This window comes from Heterocephalus glaber, unplaced genomic scaffold, assembly GCF_053883595.1.
Source record: "Heterocephalus glaber isolate CG9 unplaced genomic scaffold, H.glaber_assembly_v1.0 deba00001773, whole genome shotgun sequence".
NCBI lineage: Eukaryota > Metazoa > Chordata > Mammalia > Rodentia > Bathyergidae > Heterocephalus > Heterocephalus glaber.
In genome coordinates this window covers 9,692,413-9,711,595 of record NW_028258463.1, presented here as the reverse complement: position 1 = coordinate 9,711,595, position 19,183 = coordinate 9,692,413, and the positions used below count along the sequence as shown (strand labels likewise).

General features: G+C 58.5%; 2 protein-coding genes across 2 annotated transcripts; both read right to left on the bottom strand.

Annotated features, from left to right (window-relative positions):
- Nucleotides 1-1,062: 1,062 nt before the first annotated feature.
- On the bottom strand, nt 1,063-10,367 carry Gsdma (gasdermin A). Its single transcript, XM_004859468.3, has 12 exons — nt 10,258-10,367; nt 9,046-9,264; nt 8,785-8,965; nt 6,803-6,968; nt 6,216-6,312; nt 5,738-5,785; nt 5,112-5,138; nt 4,606-4,626; nt 3,999-4,153; nt 3,198-3,312; nt 2,374-2,447; nt 1,063-1,758 (listed from the first exon to the last, which is right to left on the bottom strand). The coding sequence occupies exons 2-12, from the start codon at nt 9,257-9,259 to the stop codon at nt 1,516-1,518; spliced, it is 1,341 nt and encodes a 446-aa protein (XP_004859525.2). The 5' UTR covers nt 9,260-9,264; nt 10,258-10,367; the 3' UTR covers nt 1,063-1,515.
- A 6,096-nt stretch (nt 10,368-16,463) lies between these two features.
- On the bottom strand, nt 16,464-18,741 carry Lrrc3c (leucine rich repeat containing 3C). The gene is made up of 2 exons (XM_004859474.3): nt 18,186-18,741; nt 16,464-17,910 (listed from the first exon to the last, which is right to left on the bottom strand). Exon 2 carries the CDS (start codon nt 17,873-17,875, stop codon nt 17,111-17,113), a length of 765 nt encoding a protein of 254 aa, XP_004859531.3. The 5' UTR covers nt 17,876-17,910; nt 18,186-18,741; the 3' UTR covers nt 16,464-17,110.
- Nucleotides 18,742-19,183: the final 442 nt, after the last annotated feature.

The window sequence follows — 19,183 nt, the reverse complement described above, 5'->3', positions numbered from 1 at the left end:
TGAAAGGTGTTTAAACCGAGCTCTAGGCAGAGGAGTGTGATATAAACCCAGTCATTTGATGAGATTTGGAACACACATATTAGCAGGTCCACAGGGCAAGCCAACCCACACTACGTTTTCCCATAATCTTCCCGAATTGAGGGTAGAAGATAGAGAAGTGAAAGAAGATAATATTATAATTTTTAAAAAAAGTTTTGGAGTCAGGCATGGTGGCACACACGTGTGATCCCAGCACTCGGGAGGCTGAGGCAGGAAGATGGCTGGGAGTTCGGGGCCAGCCTGGGCTACATAGTAAGACCCTGTCTCCAAAAAAAAAAAAAAAAGAAAAGAAAAACTGGGGAGGGGGGTAATCTGATTCTTAGATCCCATTTAAAAAAAAGACTTACCTGTATTTTATTTGCATTTTATATCAACAGACTTGAAAGTAGTCTTCTTTTTGTTTTGACTGTACCCTGTATCTCTGTCTAGATCTTTCCCTCCCCAACCCTTCAGCCTGGGGGGTGAAGATGCCAAAGGCTCTGAAGACAGCAGCTTTTTGGGGTGTGTGGGGGGGTACTGGGGATTGAACTCGAGACTTTCACTTGCCAGGCAGGTGGATGAACCACTGAGCTAAATCCCATGCGCCCAGGACAGCAGCTTTGATGATCTTCCCACTTCAGAATCTGATTCCAGATCCTATACCCAGTGGTTCCTGAGCATTTTCTAGCTTGTCTGAGGGCAGAATAGAGTAGTATACTGTTCAGATGATCTATAGGTTCTGAGAGGGCATTTATTTCTTTTTCTGGCCCAAGTAAGAATTTCCATATGATAAATTCTTTTTTTTTTTTTTTGGTACTGGGGATTGAACTCGGGTCCTTGCACTTTCGAGGCAGGCGCTGGAACCACTGAGCTAAATCCCTGGCCCAATAAATTCTTTGAAGAAATTCACCAAACGCCATGTCATCCTAAGATTGACACAGAGGGGCTGGGGATGTAGCTCAGTGGCCCTGCGCCTGCCTGGCAAGTGCAAGGTCCTGAGTTCCATCCCTGGTACTGGATTAAAAAAAAAAGATTGACAGAATATTTTCCATTCATTCCTCTAATGCTTACTTTTTATTTATTTTATTTTTTTATATATTTTTGTGGTACTGGGGATTGAATTCAGGACTTTGCACTTGTGAGACAGGCACAGCATCACTGACTGAGCTAAATCCCCAGCCCTGATGCTTGATTTTTAGAAGTACAAGTGAGAAGGATTAGGATAGAAAATTAATTTGTCTCTCTTTTTCCCCCAGTTTTGCCAAAATAGCTCATAATTTAAAGGCCGAGTGCTTCTACTTCTGCAGGATTTCACAGCAGCCCATGAGCTCACAGGGCTGGGCGCAGAGGGCGGGGAGACAAAGGCTAGGGGAGTAGCAGTTGGTTATTGTAGGTGACGAGCTAGGATTTTGTGGTCTTCAGCCTGGTGGCTCTGAAAGGCCCTGGAGTGCTAAGGTCCCAGCTTGCGGGAAGCCGGGAGCAGACAGGAAAGGGACACTAGGGGGACCCGGCCAGGAGCTGGAGGAGGGAGAGGCCGGCGTAAAGGGCACAGAGTCGGGGCAGGGTGTCCGGGTCCCACATGTACTGCGGGCTGGATCTCTGCACTTCCAGGCCACTGAGCCCCATGAGGGCTTCCGTGAGGGTCAGTTCTTCTTCCCTGAGGGAAGAGAGCAGCTCGGGGCGCAGGGGGAAAACACCCTCTTTCTCCTGCAGGAAATTCTGCTCCAGCGTGCTTTCCACCTGCGAGGAACCAGGGCAGCATGAAAAGAAAGAAAGGAGAGTCGCTCTTCTTTCCTGAGGCATACAGGTCACAAAGCAATCTAGCCCCCCCCCCACCCCGTGGCTCCTTGCTGACGTTCAACAGCCCCACACGGTGAGCTATTGAGCCATCCATCCATCCACCCACCCATCCATCCATCCATCCATCCTCTAGTCTTGCTGCACAGTTTAGCTGGCCTTGAACTCACTATGTAGGCCAAGCTGGCCTTGAACTTGCAGTGATCCTCCTGCCTCAGCCTCCCAAGTGTTGGAATTACAGGTGAGTACATTTGTTTTTAACCCTATTTTACAGGGGGAATAAATCAAGGCAGACTCAGAGACATAAGGAATTAGCAAAGCTAGAGTTTTCTGTCTCCTATCTCAAGAGCAAGCTGATAAACCCGGATTAGGGCCAGAAATCCTTGTCCCCCCTGTTGTGAAATAATGCAAAGGAAGAAATGTGGAAAGGAGAGGAGGCCTGAGCTCCTGGGGACGCCGCAGAGGGCTCTGGGACAGTGGCCGCCAGGCCACACTGGGTCTTCCATGGTCCTAGCTGTTCCCTCCCCAACTCTCCCGGGATTTGCTGTTCTTTCTCACCAGCTTCAGTTGCACCGGGAGGATCTTTTTCTCCATGGATTTTGCCAGAAGCTTCTGTTGGGCTTCACTTAGCACTGCAGACAGAAAGCAGAGAAAGACACGGGTGTTGCTAGTGCGGAGGGGACTCCAGACTCCAGGGGGCGCACTTCCGGCTCCAGCACGCATGGATGGTGCACCCGTTCCTCCCTTGTGAGTTCGTTCACGCGTGGCTGGAAGCCCGCTCTCCAGGGGACCCTGTGTTCCCTTCGCTAACGCTGACGGAACTTGCAGTCTTGGGGAGAAGAGGGCGGCGTGGAATCTCAGCACGGGCAGTTGAGCCAGCTCCAGCTGGGGTGCGCTCTGGTCCTGGCCTTGGAGCGCAGCCTTCCCTGGGGAACCAACGCCTCAGCATTCGCGCTAAGCGCTGGGCTCCGTCTACGTAGAGCAGGAGCTCGGCCACCCGCGGAAGGTTGAAGACGCGCAGACGCGTCGAGGGTTCTTTCCCAACCGTTTACCGAGGTTGGCTTCTCAGGTCACCCCAACGTGACTAACCGAATCCTTATTAGGAGTAGAACCCGTTTTACTTTTAATTGTTTTGTTTGTTTTTTGAGACCAAGGTCTTGCTATGGAGTCCAGGTTGGCCTCGAACTTGTGGCGATCCTCCTGCCTCAGCCTCCAGAGTGCTGCGATTACAGATGTGCTCCACCACGCCCGGCTTTACTATAAACTTCTTCATTGTAGTAGAATTGATCTGGCATTCACCCATTCATCCACCTGGGAATTCACTCAGGTGATCCATTCCTCTCACTGGAGAAGTACAGACCGAATAGCTTTACTCCACTGACCTGTTAGGGCTCCAAGAAAATAGAGGATGGCTCCCATAGACTCCTTTGACAGCAGGACATCCTTCGGGAGTGCTTCCAGTGTCACTTCATGTCCCTTGTCTAGGGCCCCTTCAAGCTGTGGGGAAAGGTGGTTATTGAAAACACCATGGGTGGCTGGGGATTTAGCTCAGTGGTTTTGCCACCTGCTGCGCAAGCGCAAGGACCCGAGTTCGATCCCTGGTACCAAAAAAAAAAAAAAAGAAAACGGCATGGATAAAGGGCCAACATGGTCCTGGTACTTAAGAGTTCCTTGACACGTGGCCACTCCATCCTATTTCTCTCTTTTATACTATTTATTATTTATTTAATTTTTTTGGTACCCGAGATCAGACTCGGGTCTTTGCGCTTGGGCACACTTTTTATTTATTTTTGAGACAAGGTCTACTATGTAGCCCAGGCTGGCCTCCAACTCCCAGTGATCCTCCTGCCTCAGCCTCGCGAGTGCTGGGATTATAGTCGTTCGCCCCCATGCTTGGCCTCTTTCTTTGTGTAGTATCAAGTCCTGAAAGTTTTGAGCCCTGGAAAGGTTCTCGCTCCCTTCCCACAGAAGCCTCTTCCGGCGGGCTGCCCACCTCTGCCTGTCAGAAGAAGCAGGCGCTTCAGGGAACCCGTGCTGTGTGCCCTTTGCCGGGGCACTTGGGGGGCAGAGGGGGCCAGCTTTGGGGGCAGGTGCCCACCATCAGCTCCCACACCCCGCTGCCAGCAGGACCCACTTGTCCCCAGCCTCCCAGCTCTGCAGGGACTTGAGGACTTGGGGCTCACCTCAAACTCGAGGTCCTGCAGCTCCTTCTTCTTGCCAAGAAGATTGCAGAGGGAGCTGAGCAGGGAGCCCTGCCCCACCTGGCTCAGCCTGCCCACCTCTCGGGTCTCTCTCTGGACCTCTTCTTTCAGGGTCTTGAAGTCCTCATGCACCTCCCCTATGGGGACACGAGAGGTGACAACCAGCCCTTCACCCTCAGGAGCCTCCACTCGCCTCCTCAGGGCCCTGTCCCTGACCTCCAACTCACTACGATCCTTCTGCCTCAGCCTCCCAAGCTCTGGGGTCACCGGCATCGCCACCACACCCGGCTTCGGCATCAGAGACTCCAGCTAAACATTGGGAGGGGAGCCCTCTGTCTCCTTCTCATGCATCAGTGGACAAAGATGACTTTGGGGGCTGTGTGAAGGCCAGCACCCGGGGCCCCGTGACCTGTAGCAGGCCCTCAGTGGAAGTGGTGCCCTAGGGATGTGACCCTCTGCCTGGGCCAGGGTGGCAGCAGTGCCCCGGACCTGGGACCCAGCCCTTTCTGTCCTTTCCCTCCCTCCGCCCTCCTCCACCTTCTGCCACTTTTGTGCCAGAGTCTTAGGAGAAAGTCACAAAGTTGCTTACCAACATCAGAAGCCTGGATAACTGAGAAAATAAGAAAGAAAAACCATAAGAAGCTGTCCCTCAGGGTGGCGGGCGGCCCCGGGGGCTGGGACGGGACGGGCCCAGCCTCCTCACAGTTCGCTCTACTTCCAGGAGGCGTGAATGAAAGGAGATAAGAGCTAATTGGGAAGGGGGCACCCGGACTGAGGTGGCATCACCATGACTCACTGGCTCCACCCCTGTTGCTGAGAGGCAGAGCAGCAGATGAGTGGGCATGGGTGACAGCCACCACAGGCCCTGGGGCCAAAGGTCCGGGGCATCAGGCCATCCAGACCTCTTGTCCCAGGATCTCCCCCTTCGGCTGCCTTTTCCTAAGCCACGGAAGTCCTGCCACGTGTTGGGGGCCGCTGTCTGCCTGGACCTGCTTTGCCACCTTCCCTGCTGTCCCACACAGGAGGAGGAAGAGAGCTGGGGTCTTAAACCGGAGCCGAGAAATTTGCATGGGAAGGAGGGAAAGGAACACTTACGTGTGAACTTCTCCTCTTCCGGCTTTTCTGCAGACAGAAAGAACGCACATACATCAGCATGGAGCTGATTTCTGCTGCCTTTCTTTGGGTTTGGTTTTGTGTTTTGAGACAGGGTCTCTCTATGGAGCCCAGGTTGGTGTGGACCTCACTGTGCTCCTCGCCTCAGGCTCCTAAGTGCTGAGTGGCATGGGCGCCCCACCACGCCCGGCTGTTTCTGCCTTTTTGACTAAGGCAGGTGTCACAGCAGCTTCACTGCGATCACTGTAAAAATGCACGGCGCTGCTGTTCGCACTGCCACCCCCACACCTTGGGGACATACATTGCTTCCACCACCGGAGATGGAACTCGGGACCTTGTGCCTGCAAGCCAGGTGGCGGAACCACTGAGCTAAATCCCCGGCCCCACCATGGCTTCTTTCTGCTTGCGGTTGTCCCTGCCTTTCTCTTTCTCTGTCCCTCTTGGGCAGCGTTTCTATACCTCTGTCTAACTTTCCTAAAGTTGAAGGCAGATGTTCTTAGGGACTTGGGAAACAAAAACAGGGGTCCTTGGGGGGCTTGTAGCCCCTTCGGTCAGCGGGCGGGGTTTTAGCAGCTGGCACCGGTGGGGTGGCGAGGACATTCATTTACCTCCGGCGGGGAAGGTCTGCATGCTGTCGTTGTACAGGTGTGGGATGTCTGCAACACAGGGAGACCAGACCCAGGTTGTCAGCTGCCCTGCCTCTTTCCCCAGCCTCCAGGCCCAGGGCGGAATCCTGCCCCTCAGATGCCCGGTCTGAGTCCCGTTCTCCGTGGCACCCCAGGACTGGTGCTAGCACCCGCCCTCCCAGCTCCCCAGGGCCCCCCACCAAGAGGCCCCCAGCAGCCGGAGCCACCTCCCCTGCAGCTCTCTCCCTGCATCACGAGGCTCACTCAGTACACTCTTGTGCCTGTTCCCCTACATCACCACGAAGGCGCCTCATGGCCAGGGATCTAGCTCAGTGGCACTGCACCTGCCTCGCAAGCGCAAGGTCCTGAGTTCGATCCCTGATACGGAAGGAAAAAAAAATGAGGGTGCCTCAGCCCAGGAGCGGGTCACCCCCATGTTGGGGGTGCCTGTTTGTCTCACCCCACTCATCTTGGCCACTGATCATCAGCTGCCTCACGCGGAATGCCAGGACGCAGCCCTTGGGGATGGTGACAGCCTCCTTGTGGTTGACGGATCCCTAGGAGAGACGACAAGGAATTGTGAGTCTGTGAGACTCGAGGCCGGGGGGCCAGGCCTGAGAGCCTTTGGGGAGACAGGAAGTTGGGAGCTCTTGACCATCTTTCTGCCCATCCAGACTCTGTGGCCTGGGCTTTGAGCCCTGACGGCGTCCTCTAAGGAGCTGGGTCTTCTTCCTCCTTTGGGCCCGTGGGGGGAACTGGGTGAACCTGCTCCTCCTCACCTGCCTGTGTGTCACTGCCAAGCCCCTGCGTGGGCCCTGGTTCTTTCTTTCTCTTTGCCATCTGTCCCAGCTCACCTCCTCCAGGAAGCCCTCAGTGACTAAAGCCTCCCTGGCTTCGAGACAGAGGCGTGAAGCCCTTATCGGGAGTTTCCCAGCCTGGGGTGTCTGGGCTTCAGCCTCCTCGCTGAGCCTGAGCTCTGTGCACAAAGAGCTCTGCTTAGCTTGGGGTTCAAGAGGAAACACTTGCGCGTGCGTGTTCAAACCCGACCTGCAGCCCCAGCGGGGCGAAGAACGGGAGGGAGAAGCAGCCCTCGGCCTTGCCGGCTCTCTCCAGGGTGACCTCCTGCACGGTCTCCACCACCTCCATCACCACGTAGAGGTTCTCGCCGCGCTCTCGCATCTCCTTCAGGAACGGGTGGTCCGCGGCCAGCTTCCTGACAGGAGCCGCGCAACTAAGGGGCTGCTCGGGCCCCGCCCACGCCCTCTGATCCCCGCCCCTCACTCCCGGAGCCGGAGCCGGACTTCCCGGGCGGGCAGCTTCGGCTGTGCCGCATCTATAAAGCCAGATAATGATGCCTCCCTCCAGGGCGTCCAGATAAACAGGGCAATCACTGGCTCGGGCGGGCGGGCGCCTGCTTGCTTCCTTCTCTGCTTCTGCTTCAGCCCCTTGGCCCGCAGCTTCTTCCCCCTTGTCTCTGTGCCTTCTCTTCTGAGACTCTTTCTCTCCACCTCTCACCCCTCTCCTGCCATTAAGCCCAGTTCCTCTCCACCGGCTCCTTCTTTGCTCTCATACATAAACAGGTCCCTGACCCTAACCAGTTCACTTTCTGACCCTCAGTTTACCGCTCCATTTCTTTCCTTCCCCTTATTGGCAAATATCCCCAAAGATAGGCCCACACCCCTCTCCGTCTTCTCCCCTCTGCAGCCTGTGACTCAGCTCCTATTCCACTGCTCGGCCCGATCCCAGAGACCTCCCAGCATCAGGCTCAGGGACCTCCCCAACGGTTGCTTCTGATCTCCTTGGCCCACTCTGGTTCTGTGCCTGGATTTCTGCCTCCTACCTCTCATCCATTCTTTTTTTTTTTGTTTTTAAATTTTAAAAAACCATGTCTCGGGCCAGGGATTTAGCTCAGTGGTTTCGCTGCCTGCTGCGCAAGCACAAGGACCCAAGTTTGATCCCCGGTACCAAAAACAAAACAACAACAACAAAAAACCACGTCTCTTTTTTTCTCTCGGTACCAGGGATCGAACTTGGACCTTGTGCTTGCCAGGCAGGTGGCAGAACCACTGAGCTAAGTCCCCAGCCCCTCCCTCTTATCCGTTCTGTCTGCACCCCCTTCCCTGGTTTGCCTGGTCCCCTGCATTGTCCCCTGAGGCTCTGTTCTCACCCCTCTGCTCCTGAGTCCCCTTCGAGGCCCCCAGCCCCTGCTGTTTCACTCCCTTCCGAATTTCCACCTCGACGTCTCCCAGGCTCTGCCCCAACTTCCAGCCACCTTTGGACACTCCCAGCTGACACCAGAGCAGGACCGCCAGCTCCCAGCATCCGAAAGGGCCTCACCGTCCTTCCCCATGGATCATCACTGCGTCCTGTTCGCCACCCGCCAGGCGCTGCCTTTCATTCCTCATCTGTATCCCAACCTGGGTCAAAACTTAGAGCCACTCTGGACTAGGCCTTGGGCCTCGCCCTGCTGGCAGCACCAAGTTGAGACTGTTCTGCTGCCCTTGGCCACTGGCCCTGCATCTGCCCCTGCTTTGCTTCCAAATGTTCCGCCTGATTTTCCATCTCTGATGGATGAGTGACCGTGTCCTGCGGTCTTCCTGGTTCAAACCCTGTCGCCTCCCCCACGCGCACTTCCTCCAGGGGTCCCGATGGGTCACACGCCCATCTGTGCCTGCAGCTTGGCCTCCTCAGCCTGCCACCCGGTCCAGGCTCCCCAGTGCTGGGATGGCAAGCGTGTGCCACCTCACCGGGCCTTCCCATCATTCTGCAGCGTAGAAAGCGGAGGTTCCCAGAGATGGGACTCTTCCCAGGCGAAGTGAACTTCAGGGTATTCCGTGTGTGTGGATGTGTGCCTGTGCCTGTGTGTGCGTGTGCAGTAGTGGGAGGAGGTGCCGGAGGGAGTGGATGGACAGGGACAGGGAGGCCTGGTTAGCAAATGGCCTGGATGTCCCCACGGCCCAAGGAAGGGGCATCTTCCCGTCAGGTTGGTGAGGCCCCAGCGCCCCATCCACCCCTTCACCCATGCTCACCTCTCCTTGTGCAGCGACTCCAGGGCCGTGGGGGCCACACTGAGGGTCTGGACCTCCAGCGTGCTGTTCCTCGACAGCCCTGCAGTGCCCTTGACTTTCACCGTCCGGGGCACGTCCACCTCCCCCTCCAGGTGTGCATCCAGCATGTTCTTGAAGCCGAAGCTCCCCGCATCCGTGGGGTCTGCAGAGGGAGAGGAGGGGCTGGGCTCCCGAGTCCCTGGTCCTCACCGCCCGGCTCCCCCAACCCGGCCACCGGCTGACCTGTGGGGGAGGTGCCGGGCTCCAGCAGCCCCAGGAGGCTGTAGTCGGTGCGCAGGTAGCGCGCTCCCCAGAAGAGCGTGCTCTTGCGCTTCCTCAGCACCACGCAGAACGGGCGGAAGCTCTTGAAGTCGATGAGGCTGTCCAGGGGCGTCAGGTCCCCGTGGGGGTTCAGCTGTCTGGCCAGGGCCCGGGTGACATTTTCGAACATGGTCATTGTCACTGTGGGGAGGGAGAGGGAGGCTGTCAGGGTGGCTGCTGGGAATCTTCATTTTATTTTTATTTTTTAATTGTATTTTTTTTCGGAACTGAGGATCGAACTCAGGACCTTGCACTTGCCAGGCAGGCACGGTGCCACTTAGCTACATCTCTGGCCCGGGAATCCTCATTTTATCATGAGGAAACTCTGGCTCCAAAACCCATATGAGCTGGCTTGGTTGCACAGGCCCGTAATCCCAGCACTTGGGAGGCTGAGGCAGGAGCATCACTGGGAGTTCGAGGCCAGCCTGGGCTCCATAGTGAGCTCAAAGCCAGCCTGAACTCCGTGGGGAGACCCTGTCTCAAAAAACCAGAAAAAGAACCAAAACCTAAACCAACGCAATTCAGGCCACTCTGATGACCTCTTTTCTCCGTCCAGGCCTCCTGACGCCACCTGTGCCTCCACAGCTGGCAGCGCACCCCGTCTGAAACACCTGCCGCCTCCCCATGTTGTTACACCTGCCTCTCGCCCACTCGATTGTGACTCCCCCGAGGGCAGGAGTCACTTCCGCAGCCCCAGCACTAGCTGCCCCGCACAGTTGGAGCTCAGCAAATATGCGTGGAAAGGACTGACTGGATGAAGCCAGCCCTGGGCCAGTGGGGTCACAGGGCACTGTGTTCCCCGGGAGCTGAGGGTCCCAGCCCCGAGATCTGTCTTGGAAGTTCATGTCCAGGTGCTCCGGCTGGTGGTCGGGCGTACCTGGACTACCCAGTGGGCGAAAGATGGGACCCCAGCTGCCCTGGAAGTGCCCCCCGGAGGCAGGTGTGCCCCCTACCAGCTCCCAATTTCCACCCCCATTCCTGGGAGGCCAGGGGAAGGGGCAGGATGGCCCCTGGCTCCCCTGGGCCACCACGGTACCTGGCTGCTAGATTCTGGGGAGCCCACATCCTTCTGCCCCACCTGTCTCCCTAGGCTCCCCGAATGCCACCTGCCTCGTCCGCTGTCGGAGTTCTTACCAGGGGTGACGCTGGGTCCTGTTGGCGGCTGGGGTGGAGAGAGGGCCCTGACCCCTCTTCTGCAGGTCCACAGAATGAGTGTCCTCTGCCAGGCCAGGCGGCTTTATCCTGGGTAGAGACAGGGGTGTTGGCTTCGGGCCCCACCCCTACTTCCGAGAGAGAGAACAGCATCAACCTGTTCCAGGTGCTGCCCTGCCAGTGGCCTGTTTCTGCCCTCGGGGTGGGTGGGGAGCTGCTACACAGGTGGCAGCTTAGGTGGGGCAGCCGGGGCTACCAGAGACGGCAGGTAAAGAGTGGACAGAGAGTGCAGAGAGGGTACAGAGAGGTCCTCGAGCTGGGGTGCATGTGCTCACACACACATGCGTGTATGAGTGTATGTGTGACGAAGGCCCTCGTCCCTGTTCTGCTGTCCTCATGATCTACCGCGAAGCATCTGGGAGTCACAGCAAACCTGTGGGCAGGATAAGGGGACAAGACATCCTTTCCTTGTGTTGTTGGTTTTTGAGTCAGGGTCTGGCTATGTAATCCAGGTTGGCCTCGAACTCCTGGTGATCCTCCTGCCTCAGCTTCCCGAGTGCTGGGATTATGGGCGTGTGCCACCTCGGCCCGGCCTTTTGTGCTGTTCAGTGGCCCCCTCCTCTGCCTTTCCTGGGACCCTGGATAGGCCACGCCTAGACACAGAGACAGAGGCACAGCGAGGCAGGTTTGGGAACACCCAAGATGCAAGTCATAGTCTCAGCAGGTCCTACAGGTCCCACTCTTTATCTCCAGTCTCTGCCTGGAGGGAATCTAAAAGGGGAGCTTGCCTGGCGCAGTGGCACACACCTGTCATCCCAGCCCTCGGGAGGCTGAGGCAGGAGAACTGCTGTGAGCTTGATCCAGCCTGGGATACATAGTGAGCTGACCTTGTCTCAAAAAACCAAAATAAGTAAATGAGAAGCTGGAGATGAACAGGGAGATGGGATCACGCCCCACACAGTGAAACTCTGCAATCTTTCTTCTGTCCTCGGCCTCACCCACAGGACTGAGGCCTCTGTGTAGCTCTTCCTTATGTTTTAAGACAAAAGAAACACTTGCCCCGCCTTTCTGGTTCCTGTCCTTTATCTTTTTGGTTGCATTCTTTCCTAGCTACTCCATACCCTCCGTTTGGGGTGGTGGGGATTGAACCCATGGCCGCAGGCATGCTAAGCAAGTTCTCTACCATGAGGCCATATCACCAGCCCTTAAAAAATTTTTTTCTTTATTTTTCTCAGGCTGCCTCAAATTTGTGATTCTCCTGCTTCAGCCTCCCAAGTGCTGGGATCACAGGCATGGGCCGCGACGGCCGGCCCTAATCCGGGAGTCTTGGTCCTTCTGCTCTCTTGCCTTCCTTCATCCACTCTGACCCCTCCACCAGTGCCCATCCCTGGGCCCACCCCACCGGGCCTCCATCCTGGGTACCATTTCCCCAAACTGCCCGATAGTGCTGTAGGCACGGGGCTCAGAGCGTTCAGGGTTGCAGAGCGCTAGTTTATGTTCAGGGGAATTTGGGACCGGATTTAAATGGGATTGAAGAGATTTAAGCAGCTGGTCGGATACACGCCCTGGCAGGCTTTGCTCTCCGTCGCCCTCTGGCGGCCAGTTAGGGTAAGCGATAGGAGGCCCTCATCCTTGATTGGGTTCCAAGCCTGTAATTTGTGCGGGGTTGCGGGAGATGAGGCCCAGAAGGGGAACTGAATTAGGGGAAGAAGCCCCAGACACCTGCTCTTTGGGGATGTTAGTGTCTCTCCGACACACATACTGCTCTGCAGACAGACACAGAGATTGGGATGCAACATTATTTTCTTTCTTTCTTGTCTTCTCTCCGTCTCCCTCTTCTTGTCTTCTTGAGAGTCTCACTATGTAGTTCACGCTGGCCCTGAACTCACTAAGTATCCCGGGCTGGCTTCAAATTTGCAGCGATCCTCCTGCCTCAGCCTCCTCAGTGCTGGGATCGCAGGTGCACACCACCGTGCCTACCCTTTTATTACTGATTTTTTCCCTTAAGAAGGGGCCGGAGAGGGGAGAAGGGTTGGCTGACAGTGTTGCAGGTGCAAGCACAGAAAGCTTGGTGCTCTTGGGGCCGGTGACAAGGAAAAAGTTCTGAAATGAACTTGTAGGGTGTGGGGTCCACTTGTAGGGTGTGAGCTGCTGGAGGGCTTGGGGACGGTGACCCCTCACACTGACATATTCTCAGACCTTCTCTGAGTGAAAGGAGGTGGGAAGGTTGGGGATGGAGGCAGGTGAGAGTCCGAGGGACTTGGGGAAGCCAGGCATGCTCAGGGTGTTGGTTTTTTGAGACAGAGTCTTGCTATGTAGTCCAGGCTGGCCTTGAACTCACAGTGATCTGCCTGCTTCAGCCTCCCAAATGCTGGGATTATGGGCATGTGTCACCATGCCCAATTCCTTCTCTTTCTTTCTTTCTTTCTTTCTTTCTTGCTTGCTTGCTTGCTTGCTTGCTTGCTTGCTTTCTGTTTTGAGGATTGAAGCCAGAACCTTTGCATTGAGCTGCATCCCCAGCCCTTTTGCAATCCTCCTGTCTCAGCCTCCCAGAGTGCTGGAATTACAGCCATGTGTCACACTATGCCTGGCTCACACTTTTTACTTCCTTTCTTCTCTTCCTTCTTTCCTTCCTTCCTGGTGCTGGGGATCAAACTCAGGGCCTCACACATACCCTACCATTGAGCAACACCCTAGCCCTCCATACTCTTTTTTAATTTTTATTTTTTCTGGTACCAGGGATCAAACTCAGGACCTTGGGCTTGCCAGGCAGGAGTGGTGCCACTGAGCTAAATCCCCAGCTCCATACTCTTTATTTATCCCCTAAAAGTGTTTATGTTTCCTTCCAAATTCCTTCACTGGGTTTGGAGCCCAAGCTATTCTTGAGCTCCTGGCTGAGCAGACACTGATGTTCAGGTCAAGTGCACCAAGCTCCCCATGAGACTTCAGTGTCGCCCCTCAGGCCAGTCCCCTACCCACCAGGCTGGGTCAGGCACAAGGGCCAGTGGCAGCCTGAAGGTCAGGATGCCCTCTGTCAGGCAGTCTCCCACACCCGGGCCTGAGGTCGCAGGGGCCGTGGAGCTGTCCTCACCATGACCAACAGGACTCGGCTCCCAGATCCTTGCTACAGAGCCTGGGTCCCAGCTGCAGCCCTTGAGGCTGAGCAAAGCTTGGAGCCGAAGAACCTTCCTATTTTCACCTGCTATCCAGACTTGTCCCGAGCCCTGCCCTGCTTTCCCAGGCTGCGGCTGGGCCAGGCCTGGGGACCCTTGGTGGACAAAATGTCGGGAGAGCCAGTGATGGTTGCCCAAGATCCCAAATGTGGAGAAATCAGCGAGCACAGAGCCATGAGAAGGCTTTCAGCTCCTGGGGGAGGGGGCTGTCCCCCAGTATATAAAGGCCACAGAGTCCCATCAGAGCGTGGGTCACCAACTCTTAGGTCCAAACACCACTGAGCAGCTCAGAGTGAAGACAGCAGGGCCCTGCCCGCCCTGGGGGCAAATTCTGGCCCATTGGCTTCCATCTGCACAGCAGGGGGAAATGATCCCAGGATGCTGTGCATCTAGGGAACCACCAACCTGCGCAGTAAAAATTTAAATTTTAGCTGGGCATCATAAGGCACATCTGTAATCCCAGCTCCCAGAGAGGTCGAGGCAGGAGGATGGATCATCAGTTTGGCAACTTAGTGAGGCCTGTCTAAGAATATAATAAGAAGGGAGCCAGGAGGGTAGCTCAGTGGCAGATCGCTTATCTGGCATTCGTGAGGCCCTGGGTTCAGTCTTCAGTACAAAATCACCTTGCATCCCTCTATGACTCACCCCCCCCCCCCCCCCCGCCAACGCCTGTTAATGCCGGAGAGGAGTCTGGAGGTTATCAGTTCCTGGGTCTGTGCTTCGGGCCCGCAGAAAGCCCCTTAGGATCTTGGGGCCTCGGGTGCTCAGCCATGAATGAGTGTGGGAGAGGCCTGGACGAGCTCAGAAGCAATTTTGCCCTAGTTGCCAGCACCGAGGGTGTTCTGTGACCCCAGGCGCCATGCCAGCCCTGTCCCTCGGGAGCGTCTCCTCTCCTCCCCGCACTTGATCCACAGCTGTTGTTTCTGGCCCAGCACTCCTGGGGTGCAGAAGAGAGGCCTGAGGGCCAGGGGCTGCTGTCTCCCTCCAGGGGCCGGGGCTTTAAGGTAGCACCTCTCCCCTCTGCTGGCATCTCCAATGATAATGCTTAACAGTTTCTTTCTTTTTTTTTTTTTTTTTTTTGGTACGGGGGATCGAACTCGGGACCTTGTGCTTGGCGACGCAGGTGGCGGAACCACTGAGCTAAATCCCCGGCCAAAATGCTTAACAGTTTCTGACAAAGAGCTCCGCTTTCCATTTTGCAGGAGGACCCAGGCGAATCAGGGCCTCACCCATCCGACGCGGGAGGAGGGTGCCCCAGCCAGCCAGGTGGACTTGGCTGGAAGTCTCCGCGCCCCGGACTCAGGATCAGCGGCTCCGTAAGATCCGGGGCGCTATGAGCTACAGAGATAGTGTGCAGTTAGAGGCGGAGGGCCCTGAGCGCCCTCAGGGCGGAGGCCGGGTCTCCTCTCCAGGTGAAAGCCTGGGGCACCTGCGAGACCGAGGGCTGAATCGGCTCAGGACGGCGAGGCCGGTCCCGCCCCAGCTGCCCTAGCCCCGCCCGGACGAGCCCGCCCACCGCCACTAGATCCGCCCCATAGTGTGAGTCAACACAGTCCGCTCCCCAATACCCTCCCCGCCCTCTCCATTTCAAGCTCCGCCTCCCGCCTCCTTAGTCCTGAGATCATGAAGACTCCGCCCCGAGTGCGTTTGCTCCACCCCATCCAATTTAAGCCCCGCCTTGCGTTCCCTTGGTCCCGCCAGTCACCTCCCAGCCCCGCCCCGTTGGGGGGGCTACAGCCCGAGGGCCCCCTGCCGCCCCGCCCCCTCAGCGCCTGGCCGCGTCTGGGCGCCCGGCAGCGAGCGCTTCCTCTCCTCCGCGGCGGCTTCGCACCTGGCTGCCACCTTGCGGCGCCGCTGCTCGTCTCCCGCCTCAGTCTGCAGGGCCCAGAACCTGCTCCCCGGGGCCGCCTCAGGCCCAGTCTGAGCTTGGGTGCAACACCGTGGTGACCAGGACCCTCCCCAGCCCGCCCGGTGATGACTTCGCCCAGGGGCCCAGGTCACCCCTCCAGGGCTCGGGCCTTGATGTCCTGTCCCCCGGGGCAGGGTCTGCGGGGGTGCGGGGCCCCCTTACGAGGGCCTTGGGGTCAGGCTGCGGGAGGGGACCCACCTGGCAGAGCTCTGCGAGCCCGGGGCAGCCCCAGGGACTCGGCCCCCCTCTCCTTCCGGGGGGCATCTTCGGCTTCTTGTCACAGTGGAGGCAGCTACGCCAGGGGCCTGCCTGCTCCCTGGGTAAGCACCGGGCAGGCGCGAGGAGTCCCAGAGGCTCGGGACCCGCCCGTCTCCCGGGATGAGCATCTTCCCCGCGAGTTTTGACTTGGGGACCCACAGGGTGGGCGGAGGGAAGGTGAGTCCTGTGGCAGCTGTCCTGCTGTCCTCACCCCCATGTCTGTCCCCCTCACCGTCGCTGGCCGCCGTTTCTGCTTCCCGGGGCTGGAGAGGGCAGGGATGCGGGGAGCTGGTGGAGCAGCAGGACCCCCCGAGCGGGCCTACGGGCAAAGCCGTCCTCCCTGGGTCCCTTCCTGCCCGAGAATCCCGCTGAGAATCAGGTTGGTGTCAGCGTTGGATGAGCTCGCTCTTTGCTCTTTGCTCTTCCCTCCTCGCTGCTCGCTGCTCGCTGCTCGGGCCGGAAGGAATGGATTCCTCTCTGCCATCCTGAGGCAACAGCCACGCTGCCCTAGGGTGCAGCCCTGGTTCAGGGGTTCCTATCTTGGATTCCAATTTGAGCTTCCAAAGCAGTACCAACCTCCCGGGGCCCTGCTGCCTCTCACCCCGCTCCCGCTGGGCCTCCTTCCGGGCTCCCTCTCCTGCTCCAGCCTTGCGGTTCCATCATCAATAATTCAGGGTCCTGGCTGCCCCAGCACGTAGGGTCTGGTGCAGGGGCGGGGAGAGAGGACGTTGGCGTGCCTAGCGAGGAGCCCCCACCTCCGGGGGCCAGAAGAGTGCCGCACCCCTGCCGCTTGTGCCCACTGCCAGGCCACAAAGTCGGACCGAAGGGGCAGAGAAAGATGGGAGCGTCACGGAAGGGACTTTATTGGGTTGCCCAGCGATGCTGTGGGGTCCCAGCTCCCGCCACCATCCTCACCTCCGTCTCAGAGGAGACCCTGGTCCTGGAAGGGTCGAGCTCGGGAACCCCTCAGCGTACACAGGAGACGGCAGAGGCACGGGGAGGGGGGAGAGGAAGTAGGGGACCCCGAGACAGGGTCCCAACAGAGGGCACAGGAGAGGGGTCCATGGGAAGCGAGAGGAGGGCCCGGGAGAGGCGGAGGCGCAGAGAGGGACCCACAGCGGCCTGCTCCATCCACCCGCACCCCAGCTTCCCCGCCTCTCCCCTCTCCAGCTTGATCAATCCCTCCCTCTGCCCGGGCTCCCCCAACCGCACAGAGGGGGGCCCCCAAACCCAGGGACCAAAGATGGGGTGCGTGTGGGAGTATGTGCATGTGTGTATGTGCATGTGCACGTGAGTGTGTGCATATGTGTGCACGCGAGTGGGTGCATTGAGTGTGCATGTGAGTGTGCACGTGAGTGTGTGCATGTGAGTGTGTGTGCATGGGGGGGGCGGCGATTGGTATTTAAGGCAGCCAGAAGAGGGCCAAGGAGAGAAGGGAGAGGAAAGCGGGTGCCCCCCCGACCCCCCTCATCCGGCCCCGGCCCTGGCCCGGCTGTCAGACCACCGTGCTGAGGGTGGACGAGTTCTCTGAGTGCACGGGCAGCGCGGGTCCCCGCTTGAGAGGACGCCGGCTCTCATCGCGGTTCTGCCACACGTAGCGGGCCACGTAGGCCACCACGAGCGTCAGCCAGCCGCCCATGGTGACCAGCAGGGCCACGTCGGCGCCCCGCTGAGCCCTGCCGGGCCTCAGGCCGCACAGGTCCTCCTCCCTGGCCCGCAGCAGGAACTCCTGCCCCACCAGGTCTGGTCGGGCTCCGGAGTCACACACGATGCCCGTGCCCGTGCCCGGCGCCAGCGTCACCTGCCCGAGCACTTCCTGGAGGGCGCAGTCGCAGCGCCACGGGTTAGCGGACAGGTTCACTTGGGTCTGCAGCCCCACGAAGGCCTCCACGGGCACCGAGGCCAGCTGGTTGGCGGAGAGGTCGAGGCGGCGCAGGGTGCCCGCCAGGCCGCGGAAGGCCGCCCCCGAGAGGTGGTCGAGGACGTTGTGGGAGAGATCCAGCTCCTGCAGGGTGGACAGGTGCTGGAAGGCGCCGGCGGGCACGGACTCCAGCCGGTTGGTGTCCAGGTAGAGCTTGCGGGTGTCGTTGGGGATGCCTGCGGGCACGGCGCTCAGGCCCGCCTGGCTGCAGCGGAACGTCCGCTCACCCGCCTCCTCGGCCACGTAGCAGCCTTGTGGAGGGGCCTGGGCCCGGGGCCCGGCGTCCCCTGTGCTCAGCAGCAGCAGGAGGCGCAGGAGGTGAGCAGTGGGGAGGTGCATGGCCGCAGACGGGCGCAGTCCGGAGCTGGCATGGTCTGCAGAGGAGGAGGTGGCGTGAGAGGAGCAGGGCCAGCCCGCCACCAGCCCGTGCCCCGGGCCCTCTGCGGGGTCTGTGGGCCAGGGCGTCCTCCTCTCTTCCCCCTGAGGGTCTCTACATCAGGGGCTCTTTAAGGTAAAGGGTCCCTGGAAGGCCGAGCCCGGGGCTACTCGCCCAGCCGGGCCAGGGGCCCAGGGAAGGTGGATTTCTGGCCCCACCCCCGTGCCCACCAAATCCCCTTTCCGGGGCCCCCAGCTCACCGGCGAGACCCACCTCCTCCTCCGAAGCCCTGTTTGCTGGTAGCAGTGGCAGCTGGACCCGGGGCCCAAGGGTATTGGGTTTCCTCGCAGGTGACTCTGGGTCCCAGGTGTCGGATACCTGATCCATGGCCAGGCCGGGCGATGGCAGGAAAGAGCAGACCCGGGCCCGTGACCTCTGCCTGGGAGCCAGGCCCAGTGCCGCCCCTGGCCTGGGCTCCCCGCGCAGAGCCCTGTCCTCGCCATCGTCCACCATCTGAGTCCGCGTTCCAGGACTCACTGCCTTGCCCCGAGCCTGGCTGGGCTGAAGATCGCTGCGTGGCAGGCGTCGGGAGCGGTCCCCCGTGGGCGCCTTCTCCATCCACTGCCTCGCGCCGTCCCCTTCCCGGCCGGCCAGGGGCGCCGCTGCCCGGGAAACCCCTCTTCAGAGGACAGCCTCCGCTCCGCACTGTGCTGACGCACTTGTCCGCCAGGGGGCGCCGTAGCTCAATGTTCCTTGGTTCCTGTGAAGGGTTGCTGGCGACTTTATGCCCTGCCCTGGGACAGATCCAGCTTTTCTTGGTAGGGCGGAGGCTTGGGCACACAGGCTGGCACTCTGAACTCTTCCAAGAGGGTTCCACATGCCCCTCCGCTGCCCCCATGTTCAGTGGGTGTTGGATCAGAAGTCAGAAGACCTGTCTCACGTGTGCCTTGGCGAATTGCCTCCTCCCCCACAGCCCCATGGCTTCTGCCTGTTATTATTATTATTCGTGGTTCTGGGGCCGGAACCTCGTGCATCCGAGGCAAACACTCTACCACTGAGCTACACCCCTAGCCATTTAAAAATTTTTGTAACATTTTGAGACACGGAGCTGGGTATGGTGGCACATGCTTATAATTCCAGCACTTAGGAGGCTGAAGCAGGAAGATTGATGCGAGTTTGAGATCAGCATGGGCTACATAGTGAGACTCTGTCTCAAGAAATCAAACATAACTGCTATCATGAAATCAACAAATAAATGTTGGTGGGGTTTG